Source organism: Ochotona princeps, chromosome 5, assembly GCF_030435755.1.
Source record: "Ochotona princeps isolate mOchPri1 chromosome 5, mOchPri1.hap1, whole genome shotgun sequence".
In the NCBI taxonomy this organism is placed as follows: Eukaryota; Metazoa; Chordata; class Mammalia; order Lagomorpha; family Ochotonidae; genus Ochotona; species Ochotona princeps.
In genome coordinates this window covers 80,986,596-81,010,335 of record NC_080836.1, presented here as the reverse complement: position 1 = coordinate 81,010,335, position 23,740 = coordinate 80,986,596, and the positions used below count along the sequence as shown (strand labels likewise).

General features: G+C 44.4%; 1 protein-coding gene across 2 annotated transcripts in view; it reads right to left on the bottom strand.

Moving 5' to 3' along the window:
• The window catches only part of ADAM23 (ADAM metallopeptidase domain 23), a 164,706-nt gene extending 150,971 nt beyond the window's left edge, over positions 1 to 13,735 (bottom strand). Inside the window, exons 1-2 of one of the 2 annotated variants that reach the window (XM_004576899.4) lie at positions 13,192 to 13,735; positions 11,797 to 12,014 (exon numbers count right to left, since the gene is read on the bottom strand). In XM_004576899.4, coding sequence (XP_004576956.3) covers positions 11,797 to 12,014; positions 13,192 to 13,393 — 420 coding nt within the window. In that variant the 5' untranslated portion in view covers positions 13,394 to 13,735. The remainder of the gene's footprint in view (positions 1 to 11,796; positions 12,015 to 13,191) is intronic. The other variant, XM_058664904.1, reaches the window with a different exon arrangement.
• Positions 13,736 to 23,740: the final 10,005 nt, after the last annotated feature.

The following is a 23,740-nucleotide window of genomic DNA, read 5'->3' as shown; positions in this document are numbered from 1 at the left end:
AACAATTTCTGAAGCCTAGCACAATTCATATTTATCTCACATGCAAATAGTCAAACCAGATCATTAAAATGCCCATTTTCTTGCTTTACATTCACACACCACATCATTGTAGAAATACTGGTTACACTGCATTTCCCTTGCTGGTAAAAAAAAAAAAAGTTTAAATTGCTGTTTCATTATTTATTTCATTACTAAAAAATAAATGGTAAATGAATTGAGTCTTATTAAATTCAGCTTGTTTCACAGATCTACTTCTTCAAGCTGCATACCCCTATATCAGGGAATATTCTTCCCCAAAACATGCTGTTCTGAAAATTACTCAGATGTCTGACATGTAGTCTGGGAACACCAAATGGGTCCACCCTGCTTCAGTGTACAGGGAGGAGATTCTGCTAGAGGAAAAAGAAAGCTAAAGGAGACTGAAAGGGAAGGGCAAACAGAGAAGCAAAACAGTTACCAATTCCAGCAGCTTAAACCAGGATTACTGATCTGGGGTTCTCCTGGCAACTGGGGAAGGGGAGGGAGAAGGAAGTGGATTAAAAAATAACACAGCTGACTGCAGAGGAAGGCTGGGACAGGTGTATCTGGGTTTATACATAAGTACCTCAAAAGTTCGTGAAAAATGTAATTAAAACGTTAAATTCATGCAAAACTTGCAAAATCCATGTATAGTTTTCTCATGATATATATTTTACTTGAAGGCCCCTCATATGCACAGATTTCAAAATTCTATGAGCCAAAATAAACTTCATTATTCTCTACAAGCCTTTGAAGACATGTTCATTTATAGCTCAGGTGTAATCAGTTCAAGGGTTTTCAACATCAAGACAAAAGATGTCTAAACAGACCAGAAACACCTCTATCCAACCCACCAATGTGTGACCAAAGAACAAGGCACAGCAATGAAAGCCTGCAAAGCAAGGTCACGGCCATTTGGGTCATGTAAATAATTCCCAAGACACACAGCAAATAACTTAACACCTTTGAGTTTAATTTCCTCATCCAGAAATGATGATCATCTTAAAAGTGATGCTGTGAGGACAGTGTGAGATTATAGATACAAATGCACTTCAATAAAACAGTTCAGGGTCAATACAAACATTATCCATTGTATTTCTTATTGGAGAGGAAGGAAGTACAAGTTGACCTAATGCATTCTATTGAGCAGGAAAAGTGAAGAGTAAGGAGACACATGGGCAACCCAGGATCTCCCTATACATTGACTGATTTACATTGTTAAGGGAGACCATCTGTAATGCCACCATTATAGTATGTGGTATACCAGGACTGTTTAAGAAAAACACAGCAGAAAACACCCAGTGAAGAAATCCAGACTACAATCAGACACAGCAAATTCTTAAACATCTATACTAAGGGAAAGGAAGTTCTGGAGCATGGAATTCAGCAGATACTCAAAAGTTGATTCCTCCACAACTCTGTGATGTTTTTACACACCTTCAGTCATGCTTCAATCGGTCTATTTCTAAGTGCAACTTCAGCCCACTGAGGCAGAAACAGGTGGTCCAGGAGCAGGTGACTACGATTAATACACTGTTCCCATTCCCACCCAAGGTGAAATATGTGGCAGGGGCCAGGCCTTTGAGTTGGTGGTGAAGATGATACTTTGGACTCACTGTTCGATCTTGGAGTGCCTGACTTCAAATCTCAGTTCTCCCAATTCCAGCCTCCTGCTAATGGGCACCCTGAAAGGTTATGGTTCAAGTGGTTGGTTCTTGCAACTCATGTAGAAGACTAAATTGGGTTCTCAGATCCCAGGCTCTTATCTGGCCCAACTCTGGGCCAGCTCTGGCTGTTGTAGCAATTTCAGGAAGTAAACTAGAAAACAGAAGTACTCTCTCCTCTCTTTCCCCACCCCCACCTCTCAAATAAATAAATAAATGTTAACATCTTGACAACTCCTGCAAATTGGAATTGCCATGCAAATAAAAAATGAGTGTCCAAACCGTAAAATTACAGAGCCAAGCCGAAGAGCAACACAGGAGCCAATACCTGGCTCAGTGTATTAAGTGGATACCTGCCTTACAATAGTGGATGCGCTGCATCCCATACCGCAGTGCTGAGTCAAGCCCCTTCTGCTCTGCTACTGATCCAGTTTTCTGCTCATGAGCCTGGAAATCTACAGAAAGGCAGAGTCCCTCAAGTCCAAGCACTTGAGTCCCTGTTACCCAAACAGATGACCCAGATGGACATACAAGCTCCTGGCTTTAGCTTAGCCTTGTCCCAAATGTCACAGCAATTTCTGAAATTAAGTAGTGGATGAAAGATATATCTCTCTCTCACTCTCTATCTGTGTGTGTGTGTGTGTGTGTGGCTTCCTACTACTCTGTGGAAGGGAGGGAGAAAGGAAGGAACAGGAGAGGCAGGAAGAAAGAAGGAAAGAAAGAAAAGCAAGCAATACAATCACTGGCCATTGAATCCCAATTTTACTTCTTTGCATGGTTTATTTAAATTCAACTACACCATAACTAGTGTCTGAGGATACTTGTTTGAATTTGAACTTCCATCCTTTTCATTTCTGAATAGGAGACTCAGAAAAATATCTAGTGTTCAGGGAGATCTTGTTAATAGATAAATATATTTCAAGATAGAATTCAAAGTAAATTATACATTTATTAATCTGTAATATTCCAGATGAAGAAATTAGCCTCTGTCCACTCTTCAGTTAGAGGAGACACCTCTATCATAAACCTTTATTTGAGCCGCTTAGCTAATCACAAATTTAGTTCTGCTATGGACAGTGTATCCAATGTTAGATAATTTTATCTAAATTTTTCATGATGAACATGGGGGTTTCTTTGCCTCCTCATTGTTGAGTAAAATATGATAACCAGATCCACCCTCTTCATAGTGGAATTTCTGCCATCAAATTTGAATAAAACTGTTCTAAATTTTTGTAAATTATAAACACCCAAAAGACTCTCTTGTAAAAGTGAAAACTTCAGGGACCAGCGTGATAGCATAGTGGTTAAAGTCCTCGTCTTGCACACCCAGGATCCCATATGGGTGCCGGTTCTAATCCCGGCAGCTCCACTTCCTATCCAGCTCCCTGCTTGTGACCTGGGAAAGCATTCGAGGACGGCACAAAGCTTTGGGACCCTGCACCTGTGTGGGAGACCCGGAGGGAAGTGGGCATCTGGCTTTGGATTGGTTCAGCTCCAGCCATTGCGGTCACTTGGGGAGTGAACCATGGGATGGAAGATCTTCCTCTCTGTCTCTTCTCCTCTCTGTACATCTGCCTTTCCAATAAAAATAAGTAAATCTTTAAAAAAAAAAAAAAGAATACCTATATCTATTGTCAACTGAATGCACTGCATGAGTAAAGCCTTATGATAACATACATTCTTGAAAGAAATAAAATATTTTCATTCAGAAAACTCATACTCTAGGGACAATTAATTGCTCATATCTTAAAGATGGATATGGTAGGATTTTCTGAAGCAGCTATTTAACAGAATGTGGAATGAAAAGCCCAAGAACACATTGCTAACAGAGTCTTGCTGTTAATTTTTTCCCAACCAACATCTGAATGTGAATAGATACTAATGCATTCATCTACAAAAATAACCTCTGACCATGGACTGACCTTAGGTCAACTGGTCTAGAAAAGTGCTAGGCAGGAGGTGGGCATCTGTCTAGCAGATAAAATGTGCACATTCCCCAGCAGAGGACCTATGCTCAGTCCCTGACTTTGAACCTGGCTTCCTGCCGGTGCACACGCTTGGAGACAGCAGTGATGGGTCAAGTGATTATCTTTCCACCCCATGTGAGAATTTGTGGCTACTGGGGTGGCCTGGCCTTGCCCTGACTATTGTGGGCATATTGGGTGTAACCAAGCAGAAAGGAATGGTTCCTCCTTCCTGTCCTTTTAAAACAAATTTTTAAAGAAAATTATTTAATGCTAAATGGAAGAAGGAAGAAGATATGTATAAGAAGACAATATTTCTACTGGAAAAATTGCACATCCTCTTCTCCATTCCACAGGGAAAAAAAAAACTTCTAGCTGAAATTACGCTTGTTGAATGTGCATAAAGGGAGTCACGTGATGAAATAAATGTTCCAGTAAGATGAGTCTGTCAGCAGTGGGAATGATGGATTGCGACAGAGAGAAGAGGCAATGACAAGAATACAATGCAGAAGGAGGAGGAGGGAGGTATTCAAGAAAGAAACGTCAAGACTTCAGCAACTATTTATAGGCCGAAGACGAAGCAGAGAAAAGAATCAAAGATGACTCCCAAGGTTCACTCTTGGATAGCTGAGACAACGTGGTACTGCTGAGAAAAACAGAGAACTCGGGAAGGAAAGCTCTCTGCCTACCAGACTTACAGACACACTGGTGGCACCAGTGGACTGGGCAACACCACTGGCCAAATGCCCGTGAGAGAATGACAGTGATGCACTATGTTAAAACCTGAGGATAATTGAAGACATAACAACACTAGTTGTTACCCAGTGAGCAGAAATGAGCCAACCTCTAAGCAGCAAGTATAACTACAGGGGCACATGCTGAAGACTCTACTGCACAGCTCAGCTGCGGATTACCAGAGCACCACAGCAGGTAACTTTTCAGAGTGAAATGATCAAAAACGGGGTACATTTTACAGAAGAGAAGGATCGAGGCCTGAAGTCCAAATCCAAACACCCATGGGGCAGGCAAGGAGCTGAAATAAAGGTGGGCATTGGGCAACAATCCTTTAATCCACTGTCTGCTACTGCACGTGTATACCACTGATGGAGATGTTTGGAAAGAACAGAAGTTTATTTAGCTCTTGGTCCTAAGGACATAGAGGTGTCAGGAGACAGCTGTCTCCCTGCATAACACAGCCAAGGGCATCACATGGTGCCACAGCAAGTATACTACAGGGAGATCTCTCTTCACTGCTTAACAAATAACCAAAGCCAAATGAGAGCCCCACCCTCATCATGTCGTTTAATCCTGATTACTTCACAGAAACTCTAACTCTGAATAATATTAACATGGATGTAGCGACTAATTTTCCAACACATGATCTCTGAGGGGCATATTCAAACTCTGCCCAAGGAATTGGCATGAGTCACCCCCACCTAAAAGAACCTCCTGACTCAAGACTCTCCACCATCCCATGTCATTCTGTATTCTGTAAGCATTTATCCATTTCCAAAATCTTCATGCTATGGCTGCTATTGTTGAAGAACTTCCCCATCCTATTAGAGCATAAATTCCCTGGGGAATCACATAAAAGCAATTGTTCAATTAGCATGCGCTCACCCCTGGACTTTTCAGGACTAATCATTTGACAAGGAACAAATCCAAACCCCACAAACTTCTACCTCCACCCTCTTGCCAGTCCCAATACACTCCATCCAGGCTCTGAGCAGAAAAAGAATCTGGGTTAAACCCAAGCTCTGTCTGCTAATTAGCAGCCAGTGTTCAAAGACAGTAACTGTAAATCTCAACCTTGTAGATGTGTACATGATTACAATTTCCCAAGAAACGAGGTAGACTTTTTTCTACATTGACTACAAATTTAACAAGAACACTTGATTCTTTGCAATTTCTCACACTTGGGCTTCCCCCTCTGCAGCCTACCACACTCCCTGGAAAGCCAGGCATTGCAATCAAAGCTTCAACTCTGCTGCCTCTCAATCACATTCTCTACCTCCTGAACAAATCCTCCTACTTGTTCTGTGAGACACCCTCAGTTCTTTCTTCCACTCTGTGGTTTTTTTTTTTTTAACTTCCCTAAGCAAAAGTTTTTCTTTCCTCTAGGTGTACACAGATTTCCTTCTTTCCTTACAACTACCAATGGTGCTGCCGTGAGCCACACATCACCACCTGCCTGGAATCTGACACTCCACCAGTGATTACTCTTCACCATTTTCTCCAGAGTTTAACTCAGCATCTGATTTAAAAGAAGTATTCAAAAATCTTGCTAAATTAAACTGAAACCCAGCAGATGTAAATATGGTTGACTAGAAGCTATAAGCAGACAGACACATCTTGCTCCACTTGTTGAATAACTAACCCATAACAATCACAAAAACACATATGGACCATTCCTGAGGATAATCTAACAGGTGTTAATATAAACATTTTTGCTACAGTTGCTACCATAAGCATAGTACTATAGCTTACACATGTGAAATCTCAAGCCCAGAGGTGAGCATCTGGACTAGCCTGAGATGCCTGCTTGAGATACCTGCATCTCATATCATAGTGCCTGGGTTCAAGTCCCAGCTCTGGTCCCAGTTCCAGCTTTCTGCTAATGAACACTTTGAGAGACAGCAGGACGTGGCTCAAATGGTTTAGTGCCTGCCACCTGCCTGGGAAATGTGCCCTGAATTCCTGACTCCTAGCCTTGCCCTGAAAAGGTTGCTGGGAGTGAACCAGCAGATAAAATATCTCCTTCTGTCTCTCCCTCTCTCTCTCTCTGTCACTCTTTCAAATAGTAAATTTAAGAAAAAAAAAAGACTGTGTGCCAGCATTCTGAAACAAGATAAAAACATCTCATTGGAGAGACAATTTGGACCCCTTGTTCTAGGCCCTTTTTTCTGTTGTCCCACATGAAGGACAATAAAATATCTGGTTTCTAGGAAAATATGGAACAGTCTTGTCCTAAAGTGAAATAGGAAGTAGAAGTCACCACCATGCTCCAAATGCATTTAAAGTTCTCTCTCTTTACCCTGCACTGGTAAGTGTGGAGGAAGCCTGTTTATCCAAGGCCAGGCTGTGGAAAGATTCTAGACTGCATGTTTCCATCTCCTCCTGTTTAAATTCTGAACCACCTTTCCCTAAACCCTGTGCTAGGCACAGCATTCCTTCTGTCCCTTCTCACCTGGAAGATAAAAGCTACCAGGGGAACAGTACACAAAATAAGTAATTCTTGACTAAAGGAAATTTTCAGGGAAAGATTCTTGAACTTTCCCAGTATCAGATCTCATAGATGACTGAAAACAAAGTACTTAACTTGCTTTTAAAATGCATGTTCCATTTTATTAATAGCTAATAAAATGCTTCCTTAGTAATCATACAATTTCATTCATTATCATAAAAATCTCTACAAGTGGAGCCAACATTGTGGCACAGCTAGCAAAGCCTCTGCCTGCAATGTGGGCATCCATATGGGCACCGGTTCAAGTTCCAGCTGCTCCATTTTTTATCCGGTTCCTTACCAACGTGCCTGGCAAAGCAGCAGAAGATGGGCCAAGTGCTTGGAGCCCTGCACCAATGTGGGAATCACAGATAAAGTTCCTGACTCTCATTTTCGGTGTGGTCCAACTCCAGTCACTGTGGCCATTTGGGAAGTGAAACCATAGATGGTAAATCAATCAATCTCTCTCCCTGCCTTTTATAGAAATTAATCTTTTACAACATCTATTTTTTACATCTTTGCAAATGAGTAAGATGATATCAAATAAGAGCTAAAAGAAAAAAAAAGGAAAGTATTTTTCTTCTCCATTCTCATATGACACTTCTAATACGACTTCCGTGGTGGGTTTTTATCCACACATCAAACCATAAACACCAGCTGGATGCCCTCGAATAAAATTCAGTTCCACCACTTTAGATCTGGAGATAGCATCACATCCCACAGGTTGGGGACTCCTTCCCACAAGGCTTCCAATGCCCAGAACAAGCCCCAGGCTGTCGTGAAGGAGGAGGTCCTCAGTCCCTCAGACTAAGATTTGCTAAGACTGCTCAGAGAACCCAGGGGATAACTTTGCTTACATTTACTCACTTACTATAATGGTATCACAAAGTGTATTGATACACAGCCAGATGGGAAAGCTGCACAGGGCAAAACATAGCAGAGGGGGCCTAGGGCTCACATGAATGATTAAAACTGGTCACACAACAAGCTGGTGTTTACCCTCTCTCCTGGGTCTTGCACACTGGGTCTTACCACACTAAGGCTATCTAGAGACCAGTAGCCACCAGCCAAGACACCCTTTTCATGCCAAAGATTTCAAGGATTTTAAGAGCACTATAACAATATTACCGAAAAAATGAAATTTTTTTTTCCCTTTCAGATCTTAAAACTGCCTCATGGTGGTAAATATTTTCTAACTACCTAAAGCAAACTTATCAAACAAAACTATTGGGGCTGGCACTGTGGCACAGTGACGCTAGCACCTGCATCAGTGCCAGTTCCTGTTCTAGCTACTCCACTTTTCATCCATCTCCCTGAAAAATGTGAATGGGAAAGTACCAGAAGATTACTCAAGTACTCCACATGGCAAATCAGGAAGAAGCTCCTGGCTTCAGTCTGGCCCAACTGTTGCCATTATGGACATTTGGGGAGTAATTCAGTAGATGAAGAGCTCTCTCTATCTCTCTTTCTCTCTCCCCCCCTTCCCTTCCTTCCATTCTTCCCTCTTTCTCTCTCTCCCTCTCCCACTCTTGCACTCTCTCTTTTCCTGCCTCCCCTTCTTCCTCTCGCCTTATGACCCTGCCTAACTCTACTTTCCAAATAAGTAAATAAATCTTCCTTTAGAAAATGGAACTATGAAGACATGTGAACATCAGAAGTGGGTGAGTACCTGAAAGCAAGGAACACAATTGTTTAGAGGTGAGATGTCTAAATTCCCTGTCTACTCTAGAATAGCCTGTCTCATACCTATTGTCCTGGCATAATTACTAAGTGTGCCCATATCTACCCTAAAAAAATGGAACACTTTGAACAGCTGATTATACTTCACCCTGTCTGGAGATAAAAATAACCCCAGGAGCAGGCAGTTGATGCAATAGTTAAGACATCACTTTCAGGATGTTTCTACCCTGTACCAGAACACATGAGTTCAGGTCCCAACCATCCCCAGTTTCACCTTTCTGCTAATGGGAGGAAGTAATGATGGCCCAAGCACTTGGGATCCTGCCACCTGGGGGGCAAAAACTGGGCTCCGGACTTCCAGTTTCTGTTCGGTGCAGCTCCTGTATTCCAGGCATTCGGAGGGTCACTCAGTGGATAAAGGATAGCTCTCTCTTTCAATTTTAAGTCAAACAAATAAATATGCCCCATCCTTCAAGTAAAAGAATCCTAAAGATTCTTGGAAGAAATACCAAAGTTTTCAAAAACATTCGTATATACTGAAATGTGTTATACAATCTGCTTGCAAACAAACCAATTTTTAAAGAGTTCATAAACATTCTAACTTTCACAGCTACAAAGCAGAAAGCACTGGACAACACTGAATATTTATAAAATTTCTTTAGGCATTAATACGGAGCTCAGTCTTGCAACCTATATTTGGGGGTTTCTTTCTCCACTTCTACCCCAATCGAGGGATTCAGGAAAGTGCCACGGTGATTCAGCACTTCTCTGACATTCATTAAATGTGCCTGCATGCCCAGGAAATCAGGGGAGTAGGAGAGACATCTGTGACAGTCAAACCTAAAACCAAAACTTTTTTCTATAAAAGCAAGTTTTACAAAATTTTACACTTTCTCAATGAAACATTTGCAAGGCAATTGAATGGACAAGAGTCTCTCCTTGCTGTGTTTAGCTAAGTCATCCTAAGATACAACAGAAGGTATATAGAATATTTTTATGAACTAGTTCCAAAGATACTTAAAAGCAGAAGAAAAGGGGGAAATCCCAATACACAAAGAGAAATTTTAGGTCAACCACCCACCAAATAAAGACAGCACTGCTTATACCCAAACAGGAACTCCTTCTAGAATCCAAATGATCTCCTTTTTGTGTCTCTAGATCATGCCTTTTTCATCCATATGCAATCTTTACTTCTTATCTTTGAATCCTTAGCAAAAGTCTTCCACAAAAAAATAACCAAAAAGTTCATGAAATTAACTGAATCAGAAAAAAAAAAAAGAAAAATACGTTCAAATATAAAACCTGTGTAAATACTATTCTTAAAGTATAAAAGAAACTCAACCACCATGGGGGCTGAGAGTGAGAGGCGTGGAGAGGGTTCACTTATTCCAACTGCAAGCAGGTGTTCCAAATAAGCTATTATGTGATAGATTGTAAATCTGAACAGAGTGATAACCTATTCCTCTACATAACAGCAGATAAAGGTTTCACAACACTTATTATCACAGGAAGCTAGACATTTGGTAGTCAGACCACGTCCCACCAAACAAAACAGCCACATAAAGCTGACTTCTAAGACAAATACTAATCATAACCTACAACACCTGAGCTACAAAGAAACTACACTGAAATTTCTGTTACACCTCAGCTGGGAAAGGCTCTTTTTTTGGGATACATTTCCACAGGCTCAGGGATTTCCCCTGTGACCCTTCCCCTTCCCCCTCCCCTGCCCCACTGATTTCCCCCAATCCTTCAACAACAGTCCTTCAACAAAAGTCACAAATCCATCATTCTGCTATGTAAGTATATCTTGACATTAAATGCAACTTCATGCTGGATTGCTTTTCTTCCTCCAGCACCCTATGCAAGGGCACTAGAGCTGGAGAACTATGTGGTCTTCCTCATAAGAAAAGCCATAAAGCCGACCCCAATTCATTTTATCAGAGGATCTTAAAATTTTTCTTCCTTAGAGACAACGTCCACATCTCTCAATAAAGCGACATGGAAAAATTTGATCCATATCAAGAAACTGCCTACTAAGCTACACAGTAGCTCAAGGAGGAAATGTCTGCAAAGAACAGAGCTCCATTTATCCCAGCAAGGTAGGCAGCAGCCACTTGACACCAATGTGGAACAAACTTAATCTTCAAAATGAAGGAAGCAGAGACCTAATTTTTAAACAACACAGTATAAATTAAATATTCACCCTTCTTAAGGTTTATGTTGGCTGCTCTACAACTTTGCAGGAGTCACCTGAAAGTCTTACATTTCTAGTTCCCCACTTGAAAACTGGCACTAAATACTGTTAGCACTTACCTATACTGCAGAAATCTAACAAAACAATGAAGTAAAGTTCAAATTTTCCCACAATATAAATGTCTAGGTAGTTACTGCTGTTCTCAACTAAATAGATATGTAGTTCAAAACGAAACATGTAACACACAGACTATTTTCTTCTGAATGGATCTGACAATCCATTAAGTCAACAAAACTGAATTCAAACTATTAATTCAAATAAAGAGTATTAAGTAGGAAAAATATTTCTTAACCACTTTATTAAACAGCTTTATCATATACTCGATATGCCTTTAAAAGTCAGTGCTACTTTCTGAACCAACTCAAAGTAACTGCTCACAATCACTGCAGATTGGATACGGAAGGAGAATGCCAAAACTGGTCTTCACAATTCTGAAACCATTCATCACACTCTTAAAATTTTGAACGGTTTACCTACTAAAAATGTAACAAGAAAAACATCTTTCCCTAATTTCAGTTAAAGACAGAAAGAGGTTCTTTAAATATTCAATTTCAAAGTAGAAAACCCAGTGGGGAAAGTGCATTCTGACAGCATCTTACAGAAATCCTTGAGTGCAGACTGAAAACAGTCTTTACATCACAGGCAGTAGAACACTGCACCCTTACATAAAGCCACACAGACACAAGTCAGGGCTGTAAACAGGCTCACTTAACTATGCTCAATATCCAGCACACCTGATGTTTTCAGCTATTCAACTCATCAGGGCATGAGAAAATCCCAGCTTGAAATTTGTCAAAGAGAAGCCAAGAGTAATCCTATGCAATCATATCCCCAGTCGATTCCCTCTAGTTTCTCTTCTATCATCATATTCATTGCTTTCTGGGGAGGAGAAATGCTGCAGTAGAAACTGTGAAATCAGATTCTGGCAGAAAATCAAATCAAAGGGAAACTTCGTGGCAGCGACTTTGGCGCACCCAGCCTTCTGCCTACCTTATTGTGTTTTTGCTGGTGTCTTGCCTTTGTATCAAGAACATGGTAAGGGCTTTCTGAATCTTGGTTGATGTAATAGATGAGTCTTGAAGGCAGTGTGATCTCTTTCTGCATTGCTTTGCTGTAACTGACATTACTGCTGCTATTATGTTGCACTGTATTGTCTTCATCTGCCAGGACTCCCAAATTTTTTTCTGCAGTTTCATTCCAATGCGGAGCTGGGGAGGCAGGAAACACAGACACAGATGCACACATGCATATAAACTCAGCCATACATAAGTTCTCAAAGACATTTTTCCATTAATTACAAAACAAAGTTTTCTGTGTATTAGCAGGTAACGAGACACAGAAAAGCAAGTTACTGCAACAGTGCGAGAGCCAGGATGCGTGGCTACCCCACAAAGGCTTAACCAATCATCGGCTGCTTATTTTTTCACTTATATATGCATTTTCTAGCCAGGCTCAACGCTCCTGGTCCAAGCCTGAAGAGTAGGCAGCAGGACCGAAGTGGGGCAAAGTCAGACGCCGAGCATGCCCTGGGGTCCCGACCTCTGCAGCAGCGCATCTCTGAGCTACAGAGGCTCCACTGTGCTCTGCCTGCTGGCATCCCATCTGAGGGCTTGCACATTCCCCACATGAGTGCTGAATTCATGCACATGGAATGCCAACTGATTGAACAGAATGGTCCTGGCTCCCTTTTAACTTTATGATGAGCAATTTCTTTGCCAAAGAGGGGATACAGAGGCTGGCGACCTTCCAATTTCTTATTTTCCTTCCCAAGTAGGTTTTCTGCTTTCAGCAATTCCCAACCACTGATGGACTGGCCATGGCACTGTTTTATTGCTCATTATCAAGACAAGTATTTAGAAATCACAAGGTCGTTGCCTTCAGTACTTAAATGCTCTAGTTCCCGAGGTGTGCCTCCTCCGCCTGAGTCCCCACGGGAGTGGATAGCCCCAGCAGGAGGTGAGAGGACAGGTCCCTGGCCCCACCAGAGTATAGCACCACCACCACCGCCGCCCCGCACACAACCCCGCATTCACAAGAAAGCTCCAGAAAGCAACTTGCTTCCTCACTCCGGTTTCCATCTACTGGTTTCCCCCTCCGCAAGTTGCTTTTAGAGCGCATAAGAACGCAGGCTCCACCAGGTAGCTCCCCAGTGGAGCCGACAGGAATTGGACAAGTCTGGGGGTGAATTCAACAGAAGTGGACTTCCCGAAGCGGACTGCAATGAATGGGGGGGTTGGGATTGAGAAAGGTGGAAGGGCAGGCAGTGAGACACGGCAAGGCCGGGTCGAGAACGTGTCCGGAGCGCACAGAGCCGCGTGTCCTTCGCTTTCCCCTGCAGGGCCCCACCGGGGGGAGGCAAGGCAAAGGGCTCGGGGCCATACCCACCGCTGGGAGCAGTAGCCCCCCAGGTGCGGGGCCGGGACGAGGCGGCGAGCCGAGGCAGCAGGAAAAGGACGAGGAGCAGGCGGCAGGGCGGCGCGCGGGCCGGGGCGCGGGCAGGCACCGGGCTGACGGGGCCGCCGCAGGCGCCGGCAAGGCTGCAGCCCGCCAGGGGCAGCCGCCGGGAGCTGCTGCCGGGCGGCTTCATGGCTCATAGCTCCCGGGCGCCGTTTGGTGTGGCCGGCGAGCGCGCAGGGCTGGGCTGCGGGCCGGCTGCGGGCGGAGCCGGTCACGCTCGCTGGGCGCGCATGGTGCCGCGGCGGGCTGGGAGCTGGGGGCTGGGGGAGCGGGGCAACGCGGAGCCCCTGCCCGCCTGGACTCGCCTGGCAGCCCCTCCCGGGGGTTGGGGCGAGCCTCCGAGGGGTCCAAGGGTCCTCGCCGCTCCACCAACTTGGAGCCTCCCCAGGGGCTGCTCCCTCCCCGCGGCGGGCGCGGCCGCTCCAGCGACTGCGGGGGCTGCTGCCGGGCCTGAGGATGCTGAGGCGGCGCGCGGGAGCGAGCGGCGCGGGGGCGCGCGGGAACGGGCGTGCGCCCTGCCCCCCGAGAGCGCGCCCGACGGGGCTCCGAGTGCTGATGCTGCTGCCGCTGGCTGGTGCTGCTGCGGCGGCGGCGGCTGCCCGCACGGGACGCGCCGCGCATGCCCGGTTGTGCGGCCGCCGAGGGAAAGCAGCAGGGTGATGCAGCATCCCAGGCAGCAGCAGAGGGACAGCGGCTCCGCCAAGGAAAGGACAAGGGAGGGAAGCGGGCAGTCGGGGACGAACCAGAGGGCACCAAGTGTGGGGCTCTCGGGCGCGAGAGAGACCCAGGAAAACACGATCAACCTGCAGTTTCCATCACCCCACTCCTCACACGTCCCACTCCAGTCCTGCTCAGGGAGAAACCAAGGACAAGAATTTTCTTCATCCCTTCTCTCTTTCCTTCCTACAAATAAATACACAGGGTTGCAGCTGGGGAGGTGAAAAATAGCGTGACCGCTCCCGCAGTTTGGCAGGTGCCAGGGGGGACTGGGGAGGGGGAGGGGGCGAGGGCGGGGCAGGGCGTTAGCGCGCGGCGGGCTGCAGCAACCAGAGACCCCGCGCGGGCCACTGCGCCTGGCCTGTGTCCCTAATCCGTGGCCAGGGGCTTTGAACGAAGTACAGGAAGCCGGAAGGTGTTTGTGCAAAAGTTCAGAGAATGACTGGGCGGACTCGGGAAGGATTTCAGAATTCTGGCAGTGAGGAAATTTGGAGATGAGACAGTGTGTGTGTGGCAGCTATCTTGGGAAATCCGTCGTTTGTCAACCGTGGAGGGGGGTGGCACAGATTTAGCAGGACAGGTTTCTATTTTTGAAATCCAGTTCTGCCTTGTGCAGAGAAAAGGGGAATTCGCTCTTCTTGCTGGTTGCGGGGAGGGGTTGTTTGCTTTAATGTAAATCGAGGGTCCCCGAACTAGGTGACTTAGCAGTTGCTGAAGCTGGGGGCTTCAAATCATAATGCCACAGGCTGTGTAATAACTCGAGCCCCTAACTCGAGCGTGCAGTTTCGCATCCTCCCAGGGATAGCCAAGGGAATAACAGTGTCAGGATTCTGTTGGTGTTTAAAACAGAGATGATACCATCTAGTTGGGGGCTGGGGACAGGGTGTCATGTCGATTACATGAATGAGCCTCAAGCACCAGGGCTGTGACAGGTTCATCATTTTCTCCACCCCACTTAACAAAGAACAGAGGGCCAAAGGAAGACAGACACATACATACAGGGGCCCATATGACTGAGCTGTTGGGGAGTCAAACACTGAACTGGATTCTTCCTTTCTGTGTCAGCCCAGGCATGCATATTATATGATCCCATGTTTATTCACAGGAGATGTGATGGCTGCTACTTCCCCGCTCTGAATTTCCTAGAGGTTCACCAGTGTATCCTGCTCAGTGTTGCATCCCTAGGCCCTAGCACAATGTCTGAGGCCCAGGAAGAGGTCTTGGAAGACCAGGTCATGCAATGAATGCGTGAGTGGGTGGGTGGGGCACATCAACAGGAATCACACTGCGAGCAGACTGGTGAACACCCTGAACTGCCAGTCACTGTCCTGAGGGTGTCAACCTCCAGGGAAGCACATCCCAGCTCAATTTTCCCCAAAGAGGGAGATATAGGTATGTGGATGAGATAGATGTAGATACAGGTAAAAACAGATATGTGGAAGGAAGTCAGAAAAGAGGTGTACTAGGGCAGGAGAGAGAGCAAAATGAGAATGATACTCAGATGGAAGTTACTTGAGAGGCATCTCTTGTGATTTTGTGAGTGTCTCAAAGCTTGATCCAGTAACAGCACAAACTCAGTGAGCAGCACCACTTTACAAGCCACTGTCGCATGCACTTGCAGGGATAGGTAGGGATTCAGTGTGGTTTCTAAGAAGGAATACAGATGGAGGATGTTGTCTCACGCACTGTAATCATAAGATTGCATTTGTTTACCAAACTTCAATGTTCTCAGACATTGCCAAAGACAAGATAACAGGCCAATAAGTGAGACAGTGCATCCAAGACAGTCGGTCATTTTTTAAAAACTACTGGAAGTTTAGTCTCAAAATCGTATATTCAAAGTCTGGTTAAAATGAAAATCAAATAGTCTTTAATTGGTCCACTTGTTAGGTTTAGCGATATTCTCATGAGGTGGTTTGGACGTTTTGTTGTTACAGAGTTTACTTCTAAACACTCCTCTCCATGTTCTCATATTTAGCAACTTTCTTCATCACCTACTGTGTACTGCTTTGCTTTGGGTTCACAGAGTGCATGCTACCTTTCCCCATCAGAACATTCAGAAATCTTGGCATCTCTGATCCCCAAAACCTAGCTTATTACCTGAAGGAGTCAGCATGAGAGAAGTATGCGTGTTAATAGACAGGAAGTGGGGGCTTCTGCAAACTGTAGTGGAATGAAGGAGGACATGGACCAGAAGTTGAGTGCTATGATGGCTCTAGTTACAAATGTGTGTTGGATTCCAAGCCCATCAAAGAAGCAATGGTCATTTGGTCAATGTGGTAGACATATTCCTAAGTAAAGACGTGGCCAAATGGTCCGTGAGAAGGAAAGTATACCAGCTGATAGCAATACCAGGTGAATAAACAAAGGGTGCACATGAACCATGTCTAGAAAGAGTAATTGCACTGCCTAAATAGGGAGGACATCAACCCTTTCTGTGCTGAAGTCTGGATCAAGTGACAGAATTGGACCCGCATTGAAAGCAGTGAGAGAACCAAGCAAAGGTCAAGAGCCAAGTAAGGGTTAGAGTGGAAAGATCAGATTAGGAAGTCATCTACATCAACAAGGTTGAAATACAGTGAGAGGAGGGGAATGTGTGGTTACAGAAGAGAGAACTATGTAGTACTGCAAACTTAAAAGGGAAACTGGGATGGGATAGTCATTGGCTGACCGGCCAACATAGAAAAAGATGTGTAGCATACTCAGGGAAGATGCTGATACTGAGGGGAAGTTCGGGGACGTGAGAGCAACACACAAACAAGGCCACAGGGCAGCCGCTCTGGCTGGCGTCACCTGTTTCAGATTCCACCCAAGGGGATTTCTCTATTTTCAGAAAGGGTGTGAGCTATAATTCTACAAGTAGATACTTGAAGTAACAGAAAACAGTGCACTATTTAGTAAAAGTGAAAAATGTATGTACTCCATTACTCCTACCTTCCACATAGTTCAGGGACCAAGGGATGCTTTCTGTAAAGGGCCAGATAATAAACATTTTACATTTTGTGGGCTATGTTCTGACCACACAGCGGGGCCATTGTACAACTTGGTGTGCCCTTTCAATGCCTTTTCAATGCAGCTGGGGAAAGAAATCTCCCCACTCACAGAAGCACAGTGATCCCAGACATTTCTAGTGGCAAATCCGAACAAACAAAAATGTATCCAAGGATAAGTGTGAAAATAAATCCAAACAAAAATAACCTCTGATGAAACTTTATGAACGTTCATAAAGGACATCATGTTAAATAAAGGTGAACTAGAGCTCCTGACAGGGAACGTAAATTTGACACAGTTCACTTCCCCACCTACTTCACAAGCATTAGATGTATTTATCCTGCTATTCATTGTGTTTGCAATTGCAGCACAAAGGAGTAAACAAATATGTCATGATGATTTGGGATGATAATATGTGCTCCACAAAACTTGGAAGAGTTGTGTTTATCATGAATAATCACCAAGACAACATGTCATTGTTAAGCCCTCTCTGCATCACCCAGCAGCAGAAGTTTTTCCAGAGGCAATTTATTAAGGACATGGGGTGGAGGGGATCACTCCAGCTACTTGCAGCGCGAGCAACTGAATTTTATCTGAAAAGCTTAGAACTCTAGCAACAGAATTAATATGCTAATAACCACCATTCTCATTTGCATAATGATAATGACTAAGTCCTTTAATAAGGCCTGCCTTGATAATTGTTGTGCATACACATATGGCAAGGTGCTGTCATCTGAACCAGCTCCTGTGTTACTCAGCCCTGTGAGCTACTTTCCCGAGGAGTCCCTTCTTAGATAATATGAGGACACTATGACTGTTTTATTTGGAGGACTTCTTAAATGCTTTCTTGTATTGTAGAAACATAGACACAGAGTAAGATTCCTTCCATCTGCTCACTCCCAAAATGCCTGCATTGGCCCCGAAGCTGAGAGCTTTGAACTCATGCCAGGTTTTGCTTGAGGATGACAGGAACCCAATGATCAAAGCCTCATCACTGCCTGTGAGGGTCCCAGTAGCAGAAAATTGGAATCAAAGCCAGAAATGGATATCAAACCAAAATTACACTAACAAATGAGATCGTGCAGTATTTTTCCTTCTGTGTCTGACTTAATTCACTGAACAGGTCTTTAAGTCTAACAGAGGTTGCTTTTACTTGAAAAGCAGATTTTACAGAGCAGGAGTAATAGAGAGAGATCTTCCATCTGCTGGTTCACTCCCCAAGTGGTTGCAAAGGCCCTGAGCTGAGTTGATCTGAAACCAGAAGCCAGGAGCTTTTCCAGGTTTTCCATGTGGAAAGGGCTCAAGGACTTGGGCTATCTCTTCACTGCGTTCCCAGACCATAGCAGGGAGCTGGAATGAAGTGGAGTAGCCTAGAGATGAACAGGCATCCAAATAGGATGCCAGCACCACAGAGCAGAGGATTAGCCTCATGCACCACTGTGCAGTTGATTAGAATTCCATTGCATATTTTTGAGAGGGCTTCATAAAGTTCAAGAAACATACAAATTATGAAAAACATCTAGGCTTTGTTTAAAAAGTTTTTGCACCCAAAGAATTTTTTTATAAGATTCAATGAGTTATCTGAAAGGCAGAGTTACATAGGAAAAAGAGAGGTCTTCCATCAGCTGGTCCACACCCAAATTGAGCATCATAGCTGGGGCTGGACCAGGCAGAAGTCAGGAGCATGGAGCTTCGTCTAGTTCTCCCACATGAGTCCAGGGCCCAAGCACTGCTTTCCCAGGGCCCCCTGCTTTCCCAGACACATTACCAAGGAGCTGGATTAGAAGCAGACCAATCAGAACTAAAACCAGTGCTCATATCAGCCCCTAAATATAACTTTTAATATCTTTTTCCATGAACTTTTTAATGTACCTTTATATACCACTTTTTTTCTTGTTTTATTGGCAGATGCTTCGGTTATTTTTTTATCTTGACAATTGTGAAAAATATAGCAATGAAAACAAGAGTCAAGCTTCGTTATCGGGTGGTGATTTCATTTCCCTTAAGTACATGCCCAGAGAAGATATTTCCGAGTCATGATAGCTCTGTTTCTAGCTTCTTAAGGAATCTTCACACTGCTTTTCACAAGGGTTACGCAACTCTCTGCTCCTTCTAACAATGTATAAGGGTTCCCTTTTCTCCATACCTTTGGGGATATTTGTTGTCTCTTGTCTTTTTGACAACAGCCATCGGGATAAATGTAAAATGATAACTCATTGTAGTTTTGGCTTGTAGCTTGAGAACTTTGACAATCAACTGTAACTTAATAATTTATCTCAAGACCTAGGCATGTGACCATTGCTTTTAAAAATCTTCCAGGGCCTGCCACATTTGTACCAGTGCAGGTGTCGGGCTCCTGGGGGCCTGGAGTGCATGCTTGCAGAAGGCCTGCGAGATGACTCCAGCAGAGGGTGTGTGGGGACCTGGGGGTTCAGGTCCAGGCTGGTGGAGCAAGCCTGAGGATTTCCCCATGTGGCTTGGTCCCAGGCAAGGTTGGGGAAAGAGAGGGAAGAACCCTAGGTTAGTATGTTAGTGTAGTGTGCTGGTGGACCAGGCTTGGGGAACTTTGAATGGACTTGGATCTTGGGTGGGTGGAGGGGTAAGGTCCCAGACCAGCACATATGCCAGGAGCTTTGGACCCTAGTGGGGCAGCAGAGCTCTAGACCAACACATCACCCCACTGGAAAACTGGGCTTCAGAAGACTGGGCTGGGGAACCCATGCACTCCCAGGTGCTAGGATGTGGATTGCTAAGGAAAGGGGGAAAGGGATGTATGGGAGAGAAGACCACTGAAGGAGTATGTTGCAGATGAGGAACAACTTCTTAGGCACTTCCGTCAACAAGGCCACTGCACTTGCAGGTAAGTGAGGGGGCTGAGACTGAGCAGTTTGGAGGGAGGAAGCTGGTGTGCATGAGATCTGCTACTGGGAGGAGACCTGATAGAGAAGCTTGGGGAACTCCTCTGTCAGGATGCAGTACCTGCAGGTGAGTGCAAGAAGAAAGGCTAGGAGGAGCCTAGACCAGGCCAGATTACGGTACCTGCCAGCATAGGTGTGGGTCAGGTCTGGGGGCAAGCCAGGCTGGGCCAGTTCATAATACCTACTGGCAGATGTAAGAAACAGGATGTGGTGCAGAACAGGTTGGTTCAGGCCACAACACCAGCCAGTTCACATTAGGGCGGGGGACTAGAGGGTGGCTGGGATGGGCCAGCTACAGCACCTGCCAGCAAATGCTGAGGTGAAGCAGGCTGAGCCAGGCTAGGCTGCAGCACCCACCCACCAGCACATGTGAGTCCTGGGGTGTAGGGGAGCAGCAAGGGGTTCCCTGTTGGACCACTGCTCTCACTGGTGAATGTGAGAACTGGGATCAGGAGTGGACCAGGCCAGACAGGGCTACAACACCTGTTGGCCTGCATGTGAACTAGATTAGAGGGAGAGCTAGGTGGGGCTAACTGACTGTATCCACTGGTGCATGCATGAACCAGAGTAAGTGCAGGCAGTTTTGCCACAGCATCAGCTGGCAAGTACTGGGACTGGGGGAAAATCCTGTCAAGTCAGACTGCAGAACAACCTGGAAAGTACAAGTTTCAGGGTAGGGAGTCTGCCCAGAAGGAAAAACTGTGGGCACCTCTCTGACAGGCTGCAACTCCCACTAGTAAGCATGAGAACCATAAGTGGGGAAGGGCACAGCTAGACATGTGTTGGCACTCACCACTATGAGTGTTGGCTGGATAGTGAGGGCAACCTGGATGAACTAGGCTCCAATGCCCATTAATGTGTACTAGAACCAAGTGGAATGTGGGACAGACTGGACCAGTCTGCTGTACATATTGGCCTGCACAGGAACCAGGGCTGGGGGCAGGCCTAGTGGGGCCTAGTTGGCAGTCGCTCCAACTAGGCTGCAGTTCCTGCTGATGTACATAAGGGCCGAGTGTGTGGTGGACAGGGTTGAGCTGGGCTGCAGCATACATTGGTTTGTGTAAGAGATGGGGCTGGAGATGGAACTGACCAGGTGACTTCAACCACCCCTGTGTGCATAGGCTGATGTGAGTGACAGACCTAGCTGGGCCCCCAACACACGCAAGAGTCAGGTCTGGGATCACTTCAGATGAGGTTTCTTTGGGGATTCCCCCAACTGAATTGCTGGGATCAGAACCCCAACCATGGGAAGAATCACAGGATCTCTGGTCTGAGCATGGTGTGCATGTGTCAGGACTGGGCCTCCTCAGTAGCTAAGAGGGAGCAGTAGACAGCATGCCCAAATGCATGTGGAGGATATGGCTGCCCATTGGGACCTGCAAAGGACCTAAGATAACAGAGGAAAGAGGGCAGAACGAATTGATCAACTACCCTAGCCAAGAGTTGTCAGCAAATGTCTGGGCAAATAGAGACTCTAAGATTGACTATGTCAGCCAGTGGATATAGGAAGGATTGACAAGATTGACAGCATTGCAGAACTACTGGAACTACTTGAGTAGACCCCTCACAGCATGCATCAGGGACTCTTTGATGACATCAGGTGGCTAGTCTCCTCCTCACCGTCTGCCCCTGCCCCGGGTGCTGATGCGTTTGGGAGGCTGCACATGGCTTCTCTTCTTTCCTCCCCTCTTCTCCCAGATACAGGAAGAAAAAGAAAATTTGGAAACAGTGGTCTTATCCACTTTCCCCTAATCCTCAATCCTTCTCACCTAATCAGTGGTCCATACGGACGTGCATCCTTCTCAACCATGTAAACATCATCAAAGATAACATTAAAAAAAAAAAAAAAAAAAAAAACTTCCAGGCTCATCAAGCATGCAGCCCAAGAACAAACACACTGGATAAAATGGGTTTCCCCCTAAAGTCACATGACTGCATGTCATCAGAATTTGCACTTGAACCTTCAATTAAAACTCCATGCTGCTCCAAGTCTTCTCTCTTATTTCTCTTCTTATCACTACTTGACTTTGAAAGATAGAAAACAAGAAAATTGGGCGCAGTGCAGTAGCCCAGTGGCTAAAGTCCTTGCCTTGCACGTGCTGGGATTCTATATGAACACCGATTCTAATCCCGGCAGCCCCACTTCCCATCCAGCTCCCTGCTTGTGGTCTGGAAAAGCAGTACAGTGGAGGACATTCCAAAGCCTTGGGACCCTGCACCCATGTGTGAGACCCAAAAGAAGCTCCAGGTTCCTGATTTTGGATCAGCTCAGCTCTGGCTGTTGTGGTCACTTGAAGAGTGAATCAACAGAAGGAAGGAAGATCTTCCTCTATGTCTCTCCTACTTTGTATATCTGACTTGCCAATAAAAATCAAAAATCTTTTTTTTAAAAAAAAAGAGTCTAAGAAAATACAGAGTTAGAATACATTTTAGCCAGAAGTCTACTTTTGGGGTCACCTAAAAATGCAAATCCATTGCAACACAATTAAGTTCATTTCCCAAGGTCTGTGCCACATTCAAGGTCCAAAGGTCCTTTTTCCAGGATTTCCAGTACTTTCCATTGTGCTTTGTACACATGTTTTTGTTTTGCAAAGATAAAGAAGGATACAGATATGAGATCTGGATCCCCACATCATCAGGTCTTTTGAGCAAGTTTCATGCCTTCAAAACTCTCATCCTGCAGCATAGAAGTGAATAAAGATGAAAGAACTATAGAAAGGACTTACACATGTTTGAAAATCTATGCAAATGAGATAACTACTCTGCTCCTATTTCTCTTGTTTGTTTGTTTCGAATGTTTTCAAGGGACATAAAGTCCAGTGACGTTTTTGTAATACCTTTCACAAATTATACAGATTCAGTCTCTGCAGCTTCTTAAATCCTACCTTAAGTAGAACTGAATTTGGTGAGAAACTAAAAGAATGAAGCAACAAAAATAAAATAATAATAATAGTGGTAATAATAATATAAGAAAGAGGAGTAAGGAGAAGAATATTTATGTAGCAAGCATATGTGCCAGATAGCATATTACATATTTGAGCTATATGACCTAACTTCTTCATGAAATTCTTTAATAGAGCCACTGTTATTACTTCTACTTTTACTAATAAAGAAATTAAGCAGTAGGAAAATTAAACAGCTTACCTAGAAACTGAAGCAGGACTGGGCTCACCTGACTGGGTTCGTCGAATTTCCATGACTCCAAATCATAAATATCCAACCACCCCATGGTGAATCATAAGCATTGTCAGCCCATCAAGTGAAAAATAAAAATCATGCACACACACATTTTAATATTAAAATTTAATCTCCTATTCATACAAACTTATTTGGCAATTCATTTTGCTTAAAACTTGAGGTTAAAAAAAAAATCAATGTTGTATAAGTTCCTTGACCTTAACCCCAAAGCAAAACAACAAAGGCAACTTCCTCAAAACATGTATGGCATTTTGAAATCATAGTACTTGGGCCACAGATGCCATTTTAAGATTAATTTGTGATTGTTTAAACTCGCTGATACATTAGTCCACACAAAAAAAATTATTCTGAAATATGTTCCAGATTTTGCACTAAAGATATTTGAATATTACCATTGTGCACATTGCTTCTATGAGTCCAATACAGCCAAGGTATTTTTTTCCTCTGTTGATGCACCATTGCACAAGAGAGGGCTAATTCACTTCCTAACAAATTTTATTTTTTCTATATTTTATACTACCCAAGATTGCCATCCATTCAATTTAACCTAACAGGATCAATTATAATTGACAACATTTATTAACCAATGTTTATTAACAAATGCTCATTTTTATCATACTAGATATTTAGATTTCTAAAGTTATAACTTTGAA